This window comes from Heptranchias perlo, unplaced genomic scaffold (genome assembly GCF_035084215.1).
Source record: "Heptranchias perlo isolate sHepPer1 unplaced genomic scaffold, sHepPer1.hap1 HAP1_SCAFFOLD_59, whole genome shotgun sequence".
Classification (NCBI taxonomy): domain Eukaryota; kingdom Metazoa; phylum Chordata; class Chondrichthyes; order Hexanchiformes; family Hexanchidae; genus Heptranchias; species Heptranchias perlo.
This window is the reverse complement of record NW_027139612.1, coordinates 3,148,149-3,168,952: the sequence shown is the minus strand read 5'-3', so window position 1 is coordinate 3,168,952 and position 20,804 is coordinate 3,148,149. Positions and strand designations below refer to the sequence as shown.

General features: G+C 45.9%; 1 protein-coding gene across 1 annotated transcript; it reads left to right on the top strand.

Annotated features, from left to right (window-relative positions):
* The first annotated feature begins 5,059 nt into the window (after nucleotides 1-5,059).
* LOC137316321 (NACHT, LRR and PYD domains-containing protein 12-like) lies at nucleotides 5,060-20,803 on the top strand. Its single transcript, XM_067980385.1, has 4 exons — nucleotides 5,060-5,166; nucleotides 11,450-11,545; nucleotides 13,946-14,112; nucleotides 19,964-20,803. The coding sequence occupies exons 1-4, from the start codon at nucleotides 5,136-5,138 to the stop codon at nucleotides 20,801-20,803; spliced, it is 1,134 nt and encodes a 377-aa protein (XP_067836486.1). The 5' UTR covers nucleotides 5,060-5,135.
* The last annotated feature ends 1 nt before the right edge of the window (nucleotide 20,804 follows it).

Below are 20,804 nucleotides of genomic sequence, written 5' to 3'. Positions count from 1 at the left end.
TTTTTATTGTAAAAATTAATACAATATAGGATTTTCTAATGGAAAGAGGTGACGCAGAAGTGTGAGTACTTTTTAAAAACAATATTAGGTGCAGGCATATGATTTATAATGTATTAGTAATTGAACTCGCTGGGCTTTGTTGTAAGGTGTCAGTAGTGGCCCAGTTGATAGCCTCCTTAACTCTGATATTGGACATTGTAGTTTCGACTCGCACTCCAGAGACTTCAGCACAAAATCTAGGCTTACTGGATTAGTCCAGTGCAGAACTAATGGAGTTTGGTACTCTGAGAGGATCTGTCTTTCAGATAAGACATTAACAGAGACCCGATATTCTCTCTCAGATGGACGTGAAATAGTCTAAGGCACTATTGGAAAAAAAGCAGGCGAGTTCAACCGGGTGTCCTGGTCAATGTTTATCCCTCAACCAACATCACCAGTACAGATGATCTGCTTATTATTAAATTGATGTTTATGGGACCTTGCTCTGTGAAAATCGGCTGCTGTGTTCCTACATTACAACAGTGATTACACTTCAAAAAACACTCCATTGGCTGCAAATCGCTTCCGGACCTGCTTTGATCGTGAAGGGCGCTTTATAAATTAAAGATATTCCTCTTTTATTGTTAAATAGCAAAACATTTGCCAAATTGTGAAGCAAAGATGTCGAGTTGGTTGGTGCATAGATTTTCCTGTACAGTACAGCAGAAGTAGGCCATTCGGCCCCTGGACCCTGCTCCTCCATTAAATAAGATCATGGCTGAACTTTTACCTTAATTCCACTTTCCCACCGTATCCACATATCACTTGATTCCCTCAGTGTCCAAAAATCGATCGATGTCAGTCTTGAATATACTCAACAACTGAGCATCAACAGCCCTCTGGGGGGCAGAAAATTCCAAAGATTCACAACCCGCTGAGTAATTGTTTTCCTCTTCTCGGTCCTAAATGGCCGACCCCTCATCTTGAGACTATGACCCCTAGTTCTAGAGTCTCCAGCCAGGGAGAGCAGCCTCTCTGCATCTACCTTGTCAAGCCTTCTAAGAATTTTATACGTTTCAATTAGATCACCACTCATTGTTCTAAAATCCAGAGAACATGAGCCCATTCTACTCAATCTCTCCTCATAGGACAACCCTCTCATCCCAGGAATCAATCCAGTGAACCTTCGTTGCACGCCCTCTAAGGCAAGTATATCCTTGCTTAGGTAAGGAGACCAAAACTGTGCACAGTACTCCAGATGTGGTCTCACCAAAGTCCTATATATTTGCAGCAAGACCTCCTTATTCTTGTACTCCAACCCCCTTGAAATATTGGATAACATAGCATTTCCCTTCCTAATTGCTTGCTGTACCTGCATGTTAACTTTCTTTGATTCGTGTACAAGGAAACCCAAATCCCCCTGACTACAACATTTCTTAGTCTCTCACCATTTAAAAAAATATTCTGCTTTTCTATTCTTGCTACCAAAGTGAATAACCTCACATTTCCCCACATTATACTCTATTTGCCACCTTCTCGCCCATTCACTTAACCTGTCTATATCCCTTTGAAGCCTCTTTGCGTCCTCCTCACCACTTACTTTCCCACCTTTGTCTCTTCAACAAGTTTGGATACATTATTCTCGGTCCCCTCCTATAAGTCATTGATATAGATTGTAAACAGCTGAGGCTCCAGTACTGATCATTGCGGCACCCGTCTCGTTACTACCTGCCAACCCGAAAATGACCCATTTATTCCTTACTCCTTTTTTCCAGTCCGTTAACCAATCGTCAATCCATGCTAATATATTACCTCCAATCCTATGAGCCCTAATCTTGTGTAACAATCTCTTGTGTGGCTCCTTTCTCCTGTCCCAGTGGTTTCTGGACCATCAATAGATTACCGGAAGCCCCAATAGATATCTGGAACACCAATAGATTTCTCCCATCCCAATGGTTTACTCCAGCTTTTTTTTTTCAAAAAAATGTACTTTATTAATAAAATTTGCAGCAATGCATACAGTACAGTTGTCATATCACATTCCAAACGTACACAATACAGATTATACAATTTGCAGGTTACATCAAGTACGGTTCAATGAACAAATTGTACATAATTACAGTTCATCACACTATGGGGTGTCTCATTGCATTATACTCATCACAGATTGTTGATTACAGATTCATTACAGGTACATTACAGATTCATTACAGGTACATTACAGCAATTTGAATTTTACATTCTGCACAGGGTTTTTTTTCCCCTGATTTCAGCCCCTCGGTATACAATGGCGGGAAGGCTATAAATGGTTGCCTTTCCCCACAGAGCCTTTGCGGTGGCCGCACCCATCCTCAGTGCATCCCTGAGCACGTAGTCCTGGACCTTGGAATGTGTCAGTCTGCAACACTCGGTCGAGGACAGCTCCATGCACTGGATGACCAGCAGGTTTCGGGCAGACCAAAGGGCGTCTTTCACCAAGTTAATGGACTTCCAGCAGCAGTTGATGTCTGTCTCGGTGTGCGTCCCCGGGAACAGCCCGTAGAGCACACCGAGACAGACATCAAATAAATACAGTTCATGAAACTGCAGGGTGCCTCATTGCACTTGCAATCAGTATAGATTACAGTTACATTACAGCAATTACAGTCATTACAAGGAGTTTTTTTTGGTTTCCAGTCCCTCGGCCTACGATGGCGAGAGTGTCCTAATCTGTGGCCTTTCCCCATCGAGCTTTTGCGGTGGCTGCATCTCACCGCCCAGTCCTGGAAATGCTTTAATATCTAAGGGTTACTAGGTATTTTACAGAAAAGAACGACGAACACCATTGTTAATCGGCCAGCAAGTCCTTCCAGGTGATAGCTCAGATTGTAAACAATTTTACAACACCAAGTTATAGTCCAACAAATTTATTTTTAATCCCACAAGCTTTCGGAGGAGGTCGCGGCCGGCCGCTGACTCTTGGCCTTCTTTAGGGCATCCTTGCTTGTTGCCCCCTCCTCCTCCGCTGTGTTGTTCTTGGCCGCCTGGGCGTAGCTGAGGTTGCGTTCGGGGCAGACCCTGTAGAGATGGCCTTCCAGTCCGCACAGGTTGCAGCGCTTGCTCTCCTTGCAGTCCTTAATCTGGTGTCCTTCCTGCTTGCAGTTCTTGCAGACGGTTGCAGTGCAGGTGTTCGCTAAATGGCCGGATTTGCCGCAGGTGCGACAGACTCTGGGCTGCCCCACGTACGTGATGTATCCTCGACTTCCTCCGATGGCGAAGCTGGAGGGAGGGTGGACGATGTTGCCGTGGGCGTCCAGTCTCAACGTTGCCTTCACCTGCCTCTTGCTGGTCCAGATCCCAAACTGGTCGGTGACGTCGACGCTGTTCTGCGCCCCGTCGACGTATCTGGCGAGGAACGTCAGCACATCGGCGAGCGGGACGTGTGGGTTGTACATGTGTACAATCAGCTTGCGATTCCTCTGCGTTGGGAGGGTGAAGAGCGGCTCCGCAGCGAGCATGGCCAGCAGTCCGACGCTCCCCTTCTCCTTGAAGAAGCTTCTGGTATCCAGCGACGGTCTTGAAGGTGACGTCAAAATGTCCGCTTAGAGGGAAATCCTCCCTCCTGATCAAGGTCTCTCCCCTGCCAGGTAAGTATGCTCGAATGGTGTTGCAAATTTGCATCCAACGGCAGTCAACACTCTTTCACATTAGGGCAAATAAGAATTTTAAACGTTCATTTTCCATTTTTATAAGGAATGTTTACTGTAAATGTAAGAATCATTGTTTTTCCATCATTTCTTTGGTTAAATATGGTCGTTTTTGCAGATTCAACAGTATTCGCTGCCTCATTTGCATATCACCCATAAAAGGAAAGAGCGCCCCCCATTCGCCGGATGGAACGGAGCATTCCTGAATGGCTCTGCCCATTTCCAGCTCATCTCTTGTTTCTTTACTCGTCCACCACCACCCTCCTTGCCTTGAATCATCATCATCATCCCTCTTGTCATTTAATCACTCCTGCCCTCCCACTCAATCTCAGACCTTGCCTTTTGTTCTTTCCTCCCCTATTTTGCCTGGCTCTGAAGTTGCTTAAAAACTGTTAAATCTTTTCAATTCTTCCAGTTCTGACGAAATATCATCGACCTCAAACGTTAACCTTGTTTTTTTCATAAAATTTGCAGCAATACAGTTGTCATATCACAATCCAAACGTACACAATACAGATTATACAATTTGCAGGTTACATCAAATACTAGAACACATTGTACATAATTACAGTTTATGACAGTCTAGGGTGCCTCATTGCATTACACTCAATACAGGTGATTGATTACAGATTCATTACAGGTACATTACAGATTCATTACAGGTACATTACATCAATTTGAATTTTACATTCTGCCTGAGGGGGTTTTTAAGGGCATAAGAAATAGAAGCAGGAGTAAGCCATACGGCCACTCGATCCTGCTCCTCCATTCAATATGATCATGGCTGATCTTCTACATCAGCTCCCACTTTCCCGCCCTATCCCCATATCCCTTGATTCCCTGAGTGTCCACAGATGCTGGTTGACTGAATATTTCCAGTATTTTCTGTTTTTATTCCTGAAGCTGAACTCACGGTTACTGTGCATATGGGGAATTTTTTAATTTCAAAAATGTACTTTATTCATAAAATTTGTGAAGGTACAAATAATACAATGACAGATCAGATCTGATAAACACAGTTCATCACACTCTGGGGAGTCTCATTACTGACAATGGTCACATGACATCGCCGTCTTGAGCTCGGATCAGATGTCGGTCCGCAGATTGACGAGTTTCTGACGTCACACACGCCCTGTTGCCTGGTTACTGACGTCACGCGCGCTCCCGGCCCGCGCTGATTCGGTTCAACGGCCGCGCAGTTTTCAAATCAGCCGCCACGTGACCATAGCCGCCGTCCGCCCCCCGCCTCGCGGTCAGTGAGTCGAGCTTGGGGCGGGGGCCGAGCTCCGATTGGTCAGCAGGGATGTCAATCAGCGGGTTCCGATCCAATCGCAGGGGCGGACTCTGGGAAGAGGGCGTTAATTGACGGTGAATGTCCGCAGTGCGCATGCCCCGACCCCGGATGGCGCGAAGTCGGCGGAGAAGAAGGCGGTTTGGAGGGAAAATGGCGGCGGAGGGGTAGCGAGTGAAATGGAGAGAGAGAGAGAGAGAGAGATAGAGGGTGAGTGTGCGGGACTGGGGGCCGCTCCGAGGGACCCTTCACCCCCCGCGGACGGCCCGAGCCGCCGCCCTGTGGATGGATGGATGGAGGGGCGGGCGGGTGGGTGAGGGGAGCCTGCGATCGGTCTCGGTGATCTCCCTCCTCCCTCCGGAGATGGCGGGGCGCGGGGAGATCTGTGGATCGGAGATTAGATCAGCCCGGGTCCCGGGACTGAGAGCCGGAGCTCCTTTAATCAAAACCCCCGCCCCCGGGGATTGAATAAACTCCCGGGGAAAAACAATCAGAGAGAAGAAGGAACTGGGGGGGGGGGTCTCAGTATTTGATGAACTGAGGGGGGGGGTCTCAGTATTTGATGAACTGAGGGGGGGGGTCTCAGTATTTGATGAACTGAGGGGGGGGGTCTCAGTATTTGATGAACTGAGGGGGGGGGTCTCAGTATTTGATGAACTGAGGGGGGGTCTCAGTATTTGATGAACTGAGGGGGGGGGTCTCAGTATTTGATGAACTGAGGGGGGGTCTCAGTATTTGATGAACTGAGGGGGGGGGGTCTCAGTATTTGATGAACTGAGGGGGGGGGTCTCAGTATTTGATGAACTGAGGGGGGGGGTCTCAGTATTTGATGAACTGAGGGGGGGGTCTCAGTATTTGATGAACTGAGGGGGGGTCTCAGTATTTGATGAACTGAGGGGGGGGGTCTCAGTATTTGATGAACTGAGGGGGGGGGGTCTCAGTATTTGATGAACTGAGGGGGGGGTCTCAGTATTTGATGAACTGAGGGGGGGTCTCAGTATTTGATGAACTGAGGGGGGGGGTCTCAGTATTTGATGAACTGAGGGGGGGGTCTCAGTATTTGATGAACTGAGGGGGGGAGTCTCAGTATTTGATGAACTGAGGGGGGGTCTCAGTATTTGATGAACTGAGGGGGGGGGGGGGCTCAGTATTTGATGAACTGAGGGGGGGGTCTCAGTATTTGATGAACTGAGGGGGGGAGTCTCAGTATTTGATGAACTGAGGGGGGGAGTCTCAGTATTTGATGAACTGAGGGGGGGGTCTCAGTATTTGATGAACTGAGGGGGGGGTCTCAGTATTTGATGAACTGAGGGGGGGGGTCTCAGTATTTGATGAACTGAGGGGGGGGTCTCAGTATTTGATGAACTGAGGGGGGGGGCTCAGTATTTGATGAACTGAGGGGGGGGGTCTCAGTATTTGATGAACTGAGGGGGGGTCTCAGTATTTGATGAACTGAGGGGGGGAGTCTCAGTATTTGATGAACTGAGGGGGGGGTCTCAGTATTTGATGAACTGAGGGGGGGGGGGCTCAGTATTTGATGAACTGAGGGGGGGGGGCTCAGTATTTGATGAACTGAGGGGGGGGTCTCAGTATTTGATGAACTGACTGGGCGTTTCGGTATTTGGTGAACTGACTGGGCGTTTCGGTATTTGGTGAACTGACAGGGGGGTTTCGGTATTTGGTGAACTGAGGGGGGGGGGGTCTCAGTATTTGATGAACTGAGGGGGGGGTTTCTCTATTTGATGAACTGAGGGGGGTCTCTCTTTTTGGTGAACTGAGAGATACTGATGAAACACAGTGAACAGTTCCGTTTTGTGGGAACTCACTTCCTCAAACTTTGGCTCGATCTGAGGAGGTGTTTTCTGATCCTTTGCCCCCAGACACCACTTGCTGAGTCTGATCCAACCTGTGATATGGACACGTGTCTTCTGGCAATTTAACTTGTTCAGTCCCAGTCTGTGTTGGATTTTACAAGTTGTTGATGGTTAAAGGTTGGGTTTCATCATCCTGCCGCTTGTCCCCAACACAAAATACACACGGATACTCAGTCACTCACTGATATACAGAGGCATCCTCCCTCTCACACACTCACTGATACACAGAGGCATCCTCTCTCTCTCCCACACTCACTGATATACAGAGGCATCCTCTCTCTCTCACGCACTTACTGATATACAGAGGCATCCTCTCTCTCTCACGCACTTACTGATATACAGAGGCATCCTCTCTCTCTCACACACTCACTGATATACAGAGGCATCCTCTCACAAACTCACTGATATACAGAGGCATCCTCTCTCTCTCACGCACTTACTGATACACAGAGGCATCCTCTCTCTCACACACTCACTGATATACAGAGGCATCCTCTCTCTCTCACACACTCACTGATATACAGAGGCATCCTCTCTCTCTCACACACTCACTGATATACAGAGGCATCCTCTCTCTCTCCCACACTCACTGATATACAGAGGCATCCTCTCTCTCTCACGCACTTACTGATATACAGAGGCATCCTCTCTCTCTCACACTCACTGAAAACAGAGGCATCCTATCACAAACTCACTGATATACAGAGGCATCCTCTCTCTCTCACGCACTTACTGATATACAGAGGCATCCTCCCTCTCACACACTCACTGATATAAAGAGGCATGCTCTCACAAACTCACTGATACACAGAGGCATCCTCTCTCTCACACACACACTCACTGCGATACAGAGGCATCCACTCTCTCACACACACACTCACTGCGATACAGAGGCATCCTCACTCTCACTCACACACTCACTGGGATACAGAGGCATCCTCTCTCTCACACACTCACTGATATACAGGGGCATCCTCTCTCTCACACACTCACTGATATACAGAGGCATCCTCCCTCTCACAAACTCACTGATATGCAGAGGCATCCTCTCTCTCACACACTCACTGATATGCAGAGGCATCCTCTCTCTCACACACTCAATGATATGCAGAGGCATCCTCTCTCTCTCCCACACTCACTGATATACAGTGACATCCTCTCTCTCACACACTCACTGATATACAGAGGCATCCTCTCTCTCTCACACACTCACTGATATACAGAGGCATCCTCTCTCTCACACACTCACTGATGTACAGAGGCATCCTCTCTCTCCCACACTCACTGATATACAGAGGCGTCCTCTCTCACACACACACTCACTGCGATACAGAGGCATCCTCTCTCTCACACACACACTCACTGCGATACAGAGGCATCCTCTCTCTCACACACACACTCACTGCGATACAGAGGCATCCTCTCTCTCACACACACACTCACTGCGATACAGAGGCATCCTCTCTCTCACACACACACTCACTGCGATACAGAGGCATCCTCTCTCTCACACACACACTCACTGCGATACAGAGGCATCCTCTCTCTCACACACACACTCACTGCGATACAGAGGCATCCTCTCTCTCACACACACACTCACTGCGATACAGAGGCATCCTCTCTCTCACACATACACTCACTGCGATACAGAGGCATCCTCTCTCTCACTCACACACTCACTGGGATACAGAGGCATCGTCTCTCTCACACACTCACTGCGATACAGAGGCATCCTCTCTCTCACACACTCACTGATATACAGAGGCATCCTCTCTCTCACACACTCACTGATATACAGAGGCATCCTCTCTCTCACACACTCACTGATATACAGAGGCATCCTCTCTCTCACACACTCACTGATGTACAGGGGCATCCTCTCTCTCACACACACACTCACTGATGTACAGAGGCATCCTCTCTCTCACACACACACTCACTGCGATACAGAGGCATCCTCTCTCTCACACACACACTCACTGCGATACAGAGGCATCCTCTCTCTCACACACACACTCACTGCGATACAGAGGCATCCTCTCTCTCACACACACACTCACTGCGATGCAGAGGCATCCTCTCTCTCACACACACACTCACTGCGATACAGAGGCATCCTCTCTCTCACACACACACTCACTGCGATACAGAGGCATCCTCTCTCTCACACACACACTCACTGCGATACAGAGGCATCCTCTCTCTCACACACACACTCACTGCGATACAGAGGCATCCTCTCTCTCACACACACACTCACTGCGATACAGAGGCATCCTCTCTCTCACACACACACTCACTGCGATACAGAGGCATCCTCTCTCTCACACACACACTCACTGCGATACAGAGGCATCCTCTCTCTCACTCACACACTCACTGGGATACAGAGGCATCCTCTCTCTCACACACTCACTGATATACAGAGGCATCCTCTCTCTCACACACTCACTGATATACAGAGGCATCCTCTCTCTCACACACTCACTGCGATACAGAGGCATCCTGTCCCTCACACACTCACTGATATACAGAGGCATCCTCCCTCTCACGCACTCACTGATATACAGAGGCATCCTCTCTCTCTCACACACTCACTGATATACAGAGGCATCCTCTCTCTCTCACACACTCACTGATATACAGAGGCATCCTCTCTCTCTCACGCACTTGCTGATATACAGAGACATCCTCTCTCTCACACACTCACTGATATGCAGAGGCATCCTCTCTCTCACACACTCACTGATATACAGAGGAATCCTCTCTCTCACACACTCACTGATATACAGAGGCATCCTCTCTCTCACACACTCTCTGATGTACAGAGGCATCCTCTCTCTCCCACACTCACTGATATACAGAGGCATCCTCTCTCTCTCACGCACTTACTGATATACAGAGACATCCTCTCTCTCACGCACTTACTGATATACAGAGACATCCTCTCTCTCACACACTCACTGATATGCAGAGGCATCCTCTCTCTCACACACTCACTGATATACAGAGACATCCTCTCTCTCACACACTCACTGATATACAGAGGCATCCTCTCTCTCACACACTCACTGATGTACAGAGGCATCCTCTCTCTCCCACACTCACTGATATACAGAGGCATCTTCTCTCTCACACATTCACTGATATACAGAGGCATCCTCTCTCGCTCACACACTCACTGATATGTGTGAGAGAGAGGATGCCACTGTATATCAGTGAGTGTGTGAGCGAGAGAGGATGCCTCTGTATATCAGTGAATGTGTGAGAGAGAGGATGCCACTGTATAATTCATATATAGTTTGGAGAAATTACTGATCCAAAACTTATTCACTCTTACATTTCCACAGTGGGGAAAAGAAAGGACACTGACTGATAGTTTGATTGGAAGCACGTTCGTGAGACACACACAGGTGATTGGATAACAGCAGTGAAATCTACCACTTGAATATTTTGGTGTTTATTGAGATTGTGACACCCCTGGCGACATTCTGTAGATAAATACTGTGCATCACCTAAATGTTTAAAGTTACATGATTCATAACATCATACATTAATGTTAATATTAGAACAGTGGTAAATCTCCTCACCTCCTACAGTGTTCACTCGTCCTAATATTAGAACAGTGGTAAATCTCCTCACCTCCTACAGTGCTCAGTTGTCATGTGCTGACAACATGAGTGATGTGGTAAATATATTCTAATAGAAGCACCAACCAGGACACATCTCCATGAACACACGGACAATATCGCTGCCCACAGCGACCAGAGGAATTAAACCCAGCTCTAACTATCTTTCTATCTATCTATATATCGATCTTAGATAGATATATAGTTAGATAATCTATCCATCTATATATATATATATCTATCTATACAGAGGCATCCTCTCACAAACTCACTGATATACAGAGGCCCTATCTATTTATCTATCTATCTATCTTGTATAGATAGATAGATAGATAATCTGTGTCCATTCATTCTTTTTGAAGATGTTGGACCTTCTCCCCTGTTTGAACCTTCAGCCATGGTGGTGACAGACGTTACCAGATTCTGATGTTCTGTAATAAATATAATATCTATCTATCTATCTATCTTGTATCGATAGATAGATAGATAGATAGATAATCTATCTATCCATCTTGTATAGAGGATGTACTAGGAATACGGAACAAATCCAAAATATTAAACACTTCTGTGAATACAATAATACAATAGCACCAGAATGTAAAACTGGGTGAAGGGCTATTTAATTCATCAGTGATGATCCTGCTTCATATTTCCTTCCAGAATGTTCACTACCTCAGGTTGTAAGCTGGTACTGTGTGAGTAAATTGTACCAATGGGCGCTCCCAGTGCAGAGTCTCGGCCGACGGGAACTGGGTTGTGGAGATCAGCGGGACTCACTGGATTTCACTGGGCAGCTGTCTGTCACACCTGATGTGGAGCATTGATCATAACACTTGAGAAATGCTCGATCCCAGAAATAACGGCTCTTAAACTGATGGGGTTGGGGGGGAGGAGGAGGGACTTGGTTTCATATTTAAGAAGGCAACGCTCTCCTACTCATTTTAATATTTCTGTCTGACACTCTTATTAATATTATATTTATTACAGAGCATCAGAATCTGGGAACGTCTGTCACCACCATGGCTGAAGGTTCAAACAGGGGAGAAGGTCCAACATCTTCAAAAAGAATGAGAATAGACACAGGTAGGTTCAGAAAATTCATCAAAATATAATTTCTGTCCTGACAAAGGGTCCAGATCACGAGCAAGAACCTGCAGCTCACACAGGAAGAGGTAACAGCACAGATACTGTGCAGATAGAGGGAAGTGAGTGACCATCTAGAGGGACAGTGCAGTCACAGGTGGAGGGATCTCTTGAGTACTGGAACTGTCCAATTGTTACCTGGTGTTGGGGACTGTAAGGTGGATAGAGACAGTGACTCAGAGGATCGTCTTCCTGAGTAACAGTGAGAGACCGGGGAGCAGGGGGACACCCCGAGTGGGGCTGGGGATGAGAGGTCGGTGGGTCACAGAAATAGTACAGTGATAGTGGTGGGAGATTTTATAGTCAGGGTATAGCCCAGAGCTGGTCCCGAATAGTAAGTTGCTGCCCTGGTGTCAGAGGGAAGAACATCCTGGAACAGGTGGGACCATCTCTGAAAGAAAGGAGAGCGCTGAATAGTCATGGTCGGAACCAATAGCACGGATAGGGATACGTTTATAGAGGGAATATTAAGACTGAGGCTCTAGACTATAAAACAAGGCCTCCAGGTGGTGATCTCCGGATTGTTTTACATGAGGCCACTTGAGCGAAATATGAGGCAGGTATGGCTGCAAGGCTGGAGCAGGAGGGAAGGGTTCACGGTCCTGGGGACTAGAGTGAGTTCAGGGAGAAAGGAAGGGACAGTCACGGTCTGAACCGGCCAACAATGGTTTTACAGACTGGGTGAATGGAGCAGGAGGGAAGGGTTCATGGTCTTGGGGACGAGAGTGAGTTCAGGGAGAAGGGAAGTGGCGGTCACGGTCTGAACCGACCAACAATGGTTTTACAGACTGGGTGAATGGAGCAGGAGGGAAGGGTTCACGGTCTTGGGGATAGAGTGAGTTCAGGGAGAAGGAAAGGGACGGTCACGGTCTGAACCGACCAACAATGGTTTCACAGACTGGGTGAATGGAGCCGTGGGAGTGTTTCAGCAGATATGACTGGAGGATGGGAAATATCCAGGTCTGAGACTAGAGAGTGGAATTAATAAAACTGTTGGAGCAGAACAGAAGATGTATGAAATATTGAAAAGTTATCAGCAGGAAAAAAGGAAGATGGTTTTGAAAGATAGAGATAAAGTCACTTGGTATTAAAAAGAAAAGCAAAGAAACGGAAACTGGTCAACATTCCAAAAAATCGGTGTTGGGATTGTGTGTTATGTCTGGGAATATACAAATCATTCGAAACATATTCGGAAAGTCAGAAGTGTAAGAGATGTGATCTTATATCTGTAAGACAGGGCCTGAGTTTTCACAGGGCTCAGAGCGAAATGTTTCTGATTAAAACATTTTGAGGGGAGAGAAAAATAGCTCTGGACGCCAGTATTAATAAAAGGTTCTAAGACAGAACGAGAACAAAAACAACTTGTATTTATATAGCGCCTTCAATGTAGTAAAACGATACAGGGTGTGATTATCAAACAAAATTTGACACCGAGTCAAATAAGGAGATATTAGGACAGGTGACCAAAAGCTTGGGTAAAGAGGCAGGTTTTAAGGAGCATCTTAAAGGAGAAGAGAGAGAAGGAGAGGTTTCAAACTTAAGGATGTTCCACGGAGTGATGTTAAGAGAGAATCCGTATGAACGCAGTTAAGCAATAGGAAGGGAAATAGCACAATTTTCAGTGGGTTTTGCAGGCCAACAAGCAGTGGAGGTGAAATAGAGGGGGAACTGGGCGAAACTGGTTGTGGATGAAGTTTTGGGGAGATAAAAAATATTTGCTTTAGTTTCTAAAAATGGAAGTGAAAATGTTGGTGTACGAGAGGAGGATGTGGGCCCAGAGTTAGAGATAACTGTAGAGAGGATTTGAATCAGAGAAACATCGCCGAGGTAGATAAATCACTGGGCCCAGAGATAACACACCCGAGGCTGTTAAAGGAATTCAGAGAGGAGATAGGAGAGACTCTGATCATAATTTCTCAATCCTCATTTGTTATTAAAAATATCCAGGTGGACTGAAGGAGCCCAAGTAATGTCTCTGATAAAATAGGGAGAGAGGGTCAACGGGTAACTGGAGACCAATTAGTCTCCGTCAGCATTGGGCAAACCCCTTGAATCTGTAATTCCAGGTCGAATTAGTGAACATTTAGAGATACAGGGGATGATCAGGGGAGGCTGGAACTGATTTGCTGCAGACAAGTCGTATTTGACAAATTTAATACAGCTTTGTTGAGAGGTGACTTGATCGGTCGATGGAATGTAGCACAGGCGGTGTATATGAGTTTTCAGAAGGTGTTTGATAATGTGTCCACAGGAGGCTTCAGCCGTTTGGTATAAGAGGAAATGTAGCTGCCTGGATAGAAAGTCGATAATGTGTTTAGTTTTCTCCATTTTTGTTCACAGATCCGAACACTGCAATCACTGAGTTCCTGACAAAGTGCGACGATTACCTGCTGTTCCAGTTGACGAAATTCTACCGGGACAGACTAGAACAGGCTATTGAAGGAGGGGTGGACGGAGTCAGCTCCTTGTTAACATACGAGACACATTTCAGTGGGCAGGAACATCGGGTAAGTGGGAGGGACACAGAATGAGTTTGGATTATTTAAACATCACAGAATTAACAGGATATCAGATCGTGGAAACACAGAATTTTAAAGAACAGAAACAGGCCAAATAAGAAAGAAATGGGTCAAACTGAAAATACAGTGAATCTGATACAATGATACGAAGAGTTGAAAATACCCAGTGGATTGGTCGGTGTCTGTACAAAGGACAGGGGAACGGTTCGGGTATAACTCTTGTGTGGACTGAAAACAAAAGGGAAACAGTTTCTGTGGAAATGCGAAAAGGAGGGACCAATATATTAATTATTATTCTTTACAGAAAGTCGTTGATCTCGTGGAGAAGGGAAACAGGGCGGACAGTTTCCAAACTTGTCCTAAATCTGGTGATGGAGAAAGGCTCTCGGGCCCGAAGGGTGATGTGGGAATCCTTTGTGAAAATGCACCATGCGGTACCAAAGTTGGACAAAATACTGAAAGAGATGCAGGAACTTGGTACAGTAAAATCAGACACTGAATTCAATTTCGGATTGAAACACAACAGAATTTACTATAATATTACACAGATCAGATTTCATGAAAGCTCATTGATTTAAACAGGTCCTGATCCATTTGATTATATGAACATCGGATGAGGTTTATCTGAAATACCCAGTCACCTGAAAGGTAAGTCATGAAGTGGAGATTTTAAACCGTTTATTTCACTTCTGAGAATCAGAATGTTTGACTGTAGTCATTTGTTTAGAGATTGTCACAATCTGGGAATCATAAGTTCAAAAGGTGGAGGGAACAGAAATTAACCTCGTTTGGATTCGACATCAATACTCAACTATTCTGCGTAGATTCAAGTTACAATTGACAAGATTTTTGACACATCCTGTAAATATGCGGAGTTTGCATTTTTTCACTTTATCAGGCTGCTGATCGCTATCACTTGTTAAATCCCCATACACACCTGGCAGGATCCTGATACACTGAATCCCCAAACACACCTGGCAGGATCCTGATACACTGTGAATCCCCATACACATCTGGCAGGATCCTGATACACTGTGAATCCCCATACACACCTGGCAGGATCCTGATACACTGAATCCCCAAACACACCTGGCAGGATCCTGATACATTGTGAATCCCCATACACACCTTGCAGGATCCTGATACACTGTGAATCCCCATACACACCTGGCAGGATCCTGATACATTGTGAATCCCCATACACATCTGGCAGGATCCCGATACACTGTGAATCCCCAATACACATCTGGAAGGATCCTGATACACTGTGAATCCCCATACACACCTGGCAGGGTCCTGATACACTGTGAATCCCCATACACATCTGGCAGGATCCTGATACATTGTGAATCCCCATACACATCTGGCAGGATCCTGATACACTGTGAATCCCCATACACATCTGGCAGGATCCTGATACATTGTGAATCCCCATACACATCTGGCAGGATCCCGATACACTGAATCCCCATACACATCTGGCAGGATCCTGATACACTGTGAATCCCCATACACACCTGGCAGGGTCCTGATACACTGTGAATCCCCATACACACCTGGCAGGATCCTGATACACTGTGAATCCCCATACACATCTGGCAGGATCCCGATACACTGTGAATACCCATACACATCTGGCAGGATCCTGATACACTGTGAATCCCCATACACACCTGGCAGGATCCTGATACACTGTGAATCCCCACACACACCTGGCAGGATCCTGATATACTGTGAATCCCCATACACACCTGGCAGGATCCTGATATACTGTGAATCCCCACACACACCTGGCAGGATCCTGATACACTGCGAATCCCCATACACACCTGCCAGGATCCTGATATACTGTGAATCCCCATACACACCTGGCAGGATCCTGATATACTGTGAATCCCCACACACACCTGGCAGGATCCTGATACACTGCGAATCCCCATACACACCTGCCAGGATCCTGATATACTGTGAATCCCCATACACACCTGGCAGGATCCTGATACACTGTGAATCCCCATACACACCTGGCAGGGTCCTGATATACTGTGAATCCCCATACACACCTGGCAGGATCCTGATATACTGTGAATCCCCACACACACCTGGCAGGATCCTGATACACTGCGAATCCCCATACACACCTGCCAGGATCCTGATATACTGTGAATCCCCATACACACTTGGCAGGATCCTGATACACTGTGAATCCCCATACACACCTGGCAGGATCGTGATATACTGTGAATCCCCATACACACCTGGCAGGATCCTGATATACTCTGAATCTCCATACACACCTGGCAGGATCCTGATATACTGTGAATCCCCATACACACCTGGCAGGATCCTGATATACTGTGAATCCCCATACACACCTGGCAGGATCCTGATACACTGTGAATCCCCATACACACCTGGCAGGATCCTGATATACTCTGAATCTCCATACACACCTGGCAGGATCCTGATACACTGTGAATCCCCATACACACCTGGCAGGATCCCGATACACTGTGAATACCCACACACACCTGGCAGGATCCTGATATACTATGAATCCCCACACACAACTCCAATGTGCCCCACAGATGCTTTGGGCTCACAATTAATGAGCAGTGCTTTGAGCCAGACGTCACGGTTTATCTGCGCCACTAGAAATCTGCTCACAATCACCTGTGGGGAAAGAGGTGAGAAATGCAAAATGTTAAAAATTTTATCATTTCACAGACGTCAAAGTGTTCGATCTGATCTGAGAAGATGTACAGATGTTCACACAATCGATCATTAATCCGTGGAGAAATGTGAGGGAAAGGCAATGTTCAGGGTAATTCGGAAGTTATGGGCTAGCCTCCGAATGGTAGTGAAAGAGAGAACCTTATTCTGCTCAAAAAATAGCCCTTTTACTCAGAGGTGTTTCGATCCAATGTAATTTCCCAAACCTGCATTGTATGAAATTCAGACCAAAATAAAACAACGGAGTATAATTACTGGGAAAACAGTTGAAATGAACTGTGAATCTTTTCTGCTCTAACATTAAACTGAGTGATGTGGGCAGTAGTATTTTTAATTCTAATCGGTGATATGACAGGACTGTTATAAAAGCACATTTGTTGTTGGTGTAAAACGGCTGAAAAAATGTTCGCAATTTCTGAAACACAATATAACAGGAGAATGATTAGAGACAGGAAAAGGCCATTTGGCCCAAAGATGCTTGTCCCTGTTCGAGAGATGACCCGACCTACCCCATCTCTCAGTGTACCCACAGAAACACATTCAATTGCCTCTTGACCCCACTTACACTGCCCCTTTAATGTCCTTGCCAGGCTCTCTGGACCCTTGGGTGAGAAAATTACCCCGATTTCCCTTCCCCGTTATTAATTATTTTGTTGATTGTGAGCCTGTTTCCTGTTTCCATTTAGTATATTCAAGACTGAGATCGATAGATTTTTGGACACTAAGGGAATCAATGTATATGTGGACAGGGTGGGCAAGTGGATTTGAGGGAGATCAGCCATGACCTTAATGAATGGCGGCGGAGGCTCGAGGGGCCGTATGGCCTACACCTGCTTCTATTTCTTATGTTCTTACTAATGTTGGGAATTCCATTGAAACATTTCAATCCTGAATTCGCTTGCACAAACAAAATACACCAAACCCTCTCACCACTCCCTCAACCTAAAGTCCGAGTACCTTACATCATCATTCTGATTCCCCTCTGTACCGACAGAATGGCAGTAATCATTACCTGTGAAAAAGTGATTATAGAAATGTATGTAATACCCCAGATAACCTGCCCGAGTCCTGAATCAACAGCAACTTAACTCCTGTCTATTCAATCTAATCTTCTCCCAATACACACAACACCCCAGATAACCTGCACCAGTCCTGAATCAACAGCAACTTAACTCCTGCCTATTCAATCTAACCTTCTCCCAATACACACAACACCCCAGATAACCTGCACCAGTCCTGAATCAACAGCAACTTAACTCCTGCCTATTCAATCTAACCTTCTCCCAATACACACAACACCCCAGATAACCTGCACCAGTCCTGAATCAATAGCAACTTAACTCCTGCCTATTCAATCTAACCTTCTCCCAATACACACAACACCCCAGATAACCTGCACCAGTCCTGAATCAACAGCAACTTAACTCCTGCCTATTCAATCTAACCTTCTCCCAATACACACAACACCCCAGATAACCTGCACCAGTCCTGAATCAATAGCAACTTAACTCCTGCCTATTCAATCTAACCTTCTCCCAATACACACAACACCCCAGATAACCTGCACCAGTCCTGAATCAACAGCAACTTAACTCCTGTCTATTCAATCTAACCTTCTCCCAATACACACAACACCCCAGATAACCTGCACCAGTCCTGAATCAACAGCAACTTAACTCCTGTCTATTCAATCTAACCTTCTCCCAATACACACAACACCCCAGATAACCTGCACCAGTCCTGAATCAATAGCAACTTAACTCCTGCCTATTCAATCTAACCTTCTCCCAATACACACAACACCCCAGATAACCTGCACCAGTCCTGAATCAACAGCAACTTAACTCCTGTCTATTCAATCTAACCTTCTCCCAATACACACAACACCCCAGATAACCTGCACCAGTCCTGAATCAACAGCAACTTAACTCCTGTCTATTCAATCTAACCTTCTCCCAATACACACAACACCCCAGATAACCTGCACCAGTCCTGAATCAATAGCAACTTAACTCCTGCCTATTCAATCTAACCTTCTCCCAATACACACAACACCCCAGATAACCTGCACCAGTCCTGAATCAATAGCAACTTAACTCCTGTCTATTCAATCTAATCTTCTCCCAATACACACAACACCCCAGATAACCTGCACCAGTCCTGAATCAATAGCAACTTAACTCCTGCCTATTCAATCTAACCTTCTCCCAATACACACAACACCCCAGATAACCTGCACCAGTCCTGAATCAATAGCAGTTTAACTTCTGTCATCGTCTTATTCCTCTCCGTGGCTTCACACTTGCAATAATATTCCTCCAGTGACTACAAGTGCCCACAATACCCCAGGTAACCTGTCCAGGACCTGATACACTAACAGTGGGACTTCTGTCCATTCACAGTCTGTTTCTCTCCCAGTGCCCACAATATCCCAGATAACCTGCCCGAGGTCTGATAGAATAACAGTGGAACTTATGCCCATTCACAGTCTGTTTCTCTCCCAGTGCCCACAATATCCCAGATAACCTGCCCGAGGTCTGATAGAATAACAGTGGAACTTCTGTCCATTCACGGTCTGTCCCTCTCCCAGTACACAAAATACCCCAGATAACCTGCCTGAGGTCTGATACTATAACAGTGGACCTTATGCCCATTCACAGTCTGTCCCTCTCCCAATGCACACTATAACCTATTTCCCATTTCCGCAGAGGGTCAGCACCACTGACAGTTTCATAAATTATTCCACTAGAACTTCAAGTTTCGTATACCAGAATCACGTTTGGATTTGTAATGAGATGTCCATAGTACAGGGCAGGGCTGATAGTATTAATCATCAGAGGGAAAATATCACCTTCATCGAAATCTCCATGTTCAGTAAATATTAGAATCAAGTGAGGATTTCAAACTTTTCTCCGCCGTGATTCACTTTCAAGCGAGGTTTTCAGTAACTGAGTTTAATTTCCTGCTCGCACCTCCATTGAAGCTGTGAATTAAATCTCGCAACATTTTACTGAATAGTAAAGTGATATTGAGGATTTGTTTTTATGTCAAAGTAACTAACATTGAGAACCACTTTCTGTCTGTTCTAATTGAAGATGTTCAACAGAAACACAAGGAAACACTCCGGGTCCAAACTGAAACACTGAGAGTGAACACGATCCTAATAAAGGAGAAGGTTAAGATTTTCCAGCTGGTCACTCTATACACTGAGCTAACGGTCATTTCTACTGTTCGAGATCGGACACTTGTAGAACATGAACTGCTGGCAAGAGGCCGAGACCATGAAGAGTGGAGAGAGAAACATCTCCGGAGAGAACTGGAAAAAATCCGAACTGATCAACTGTTCCACAGCAGTTTTTCCCAGAGAAAATCCAAATCTGGGAGTTCAGCAGCAGTGAGCGGAGTCGCGGGGATTGGAAAAACAACAATGGTACAAAAGATTGTTTATGACTGGGCCACTGGGAAAATATACCCACACTTTCAATTTGTTTTCAGTTTTAAATTCCGGGATTTGAACGCTATTAACTGTGGAATAAACCTGAGGAACCTGATACTAGATTTATTTCCTTACTTTGGGAATATTCTGGGAGAGCTCTGGAAGAACCCAGAGGGATTACTGTTTATATTCGATGGTTTAGATGAATTCAAGGACAGTATCGATTTTGCTGACAATCGGAGAAATACAGAGGCTGATTACATCTGCACAGATCCTGAAGACCAGTGTGAAGTGTCTGACATTGTGTACAGTTTAATACAGCACAAGCTGCTCCCAGGATGTTCAGTGCTAGTGACCAGCCACCCCACTGCATTACATTTATTGGAAAAGGCTGAGATCAGTGTCTGGGCTGAAATCCTGGGATTTGTTGGTGAAGAACGGAAGGAATATTTCAACAAGTTTTTTGAAGATCAGGCGGTGGCAGCAGCTGTTTTCAAACATGTGGAGTAGA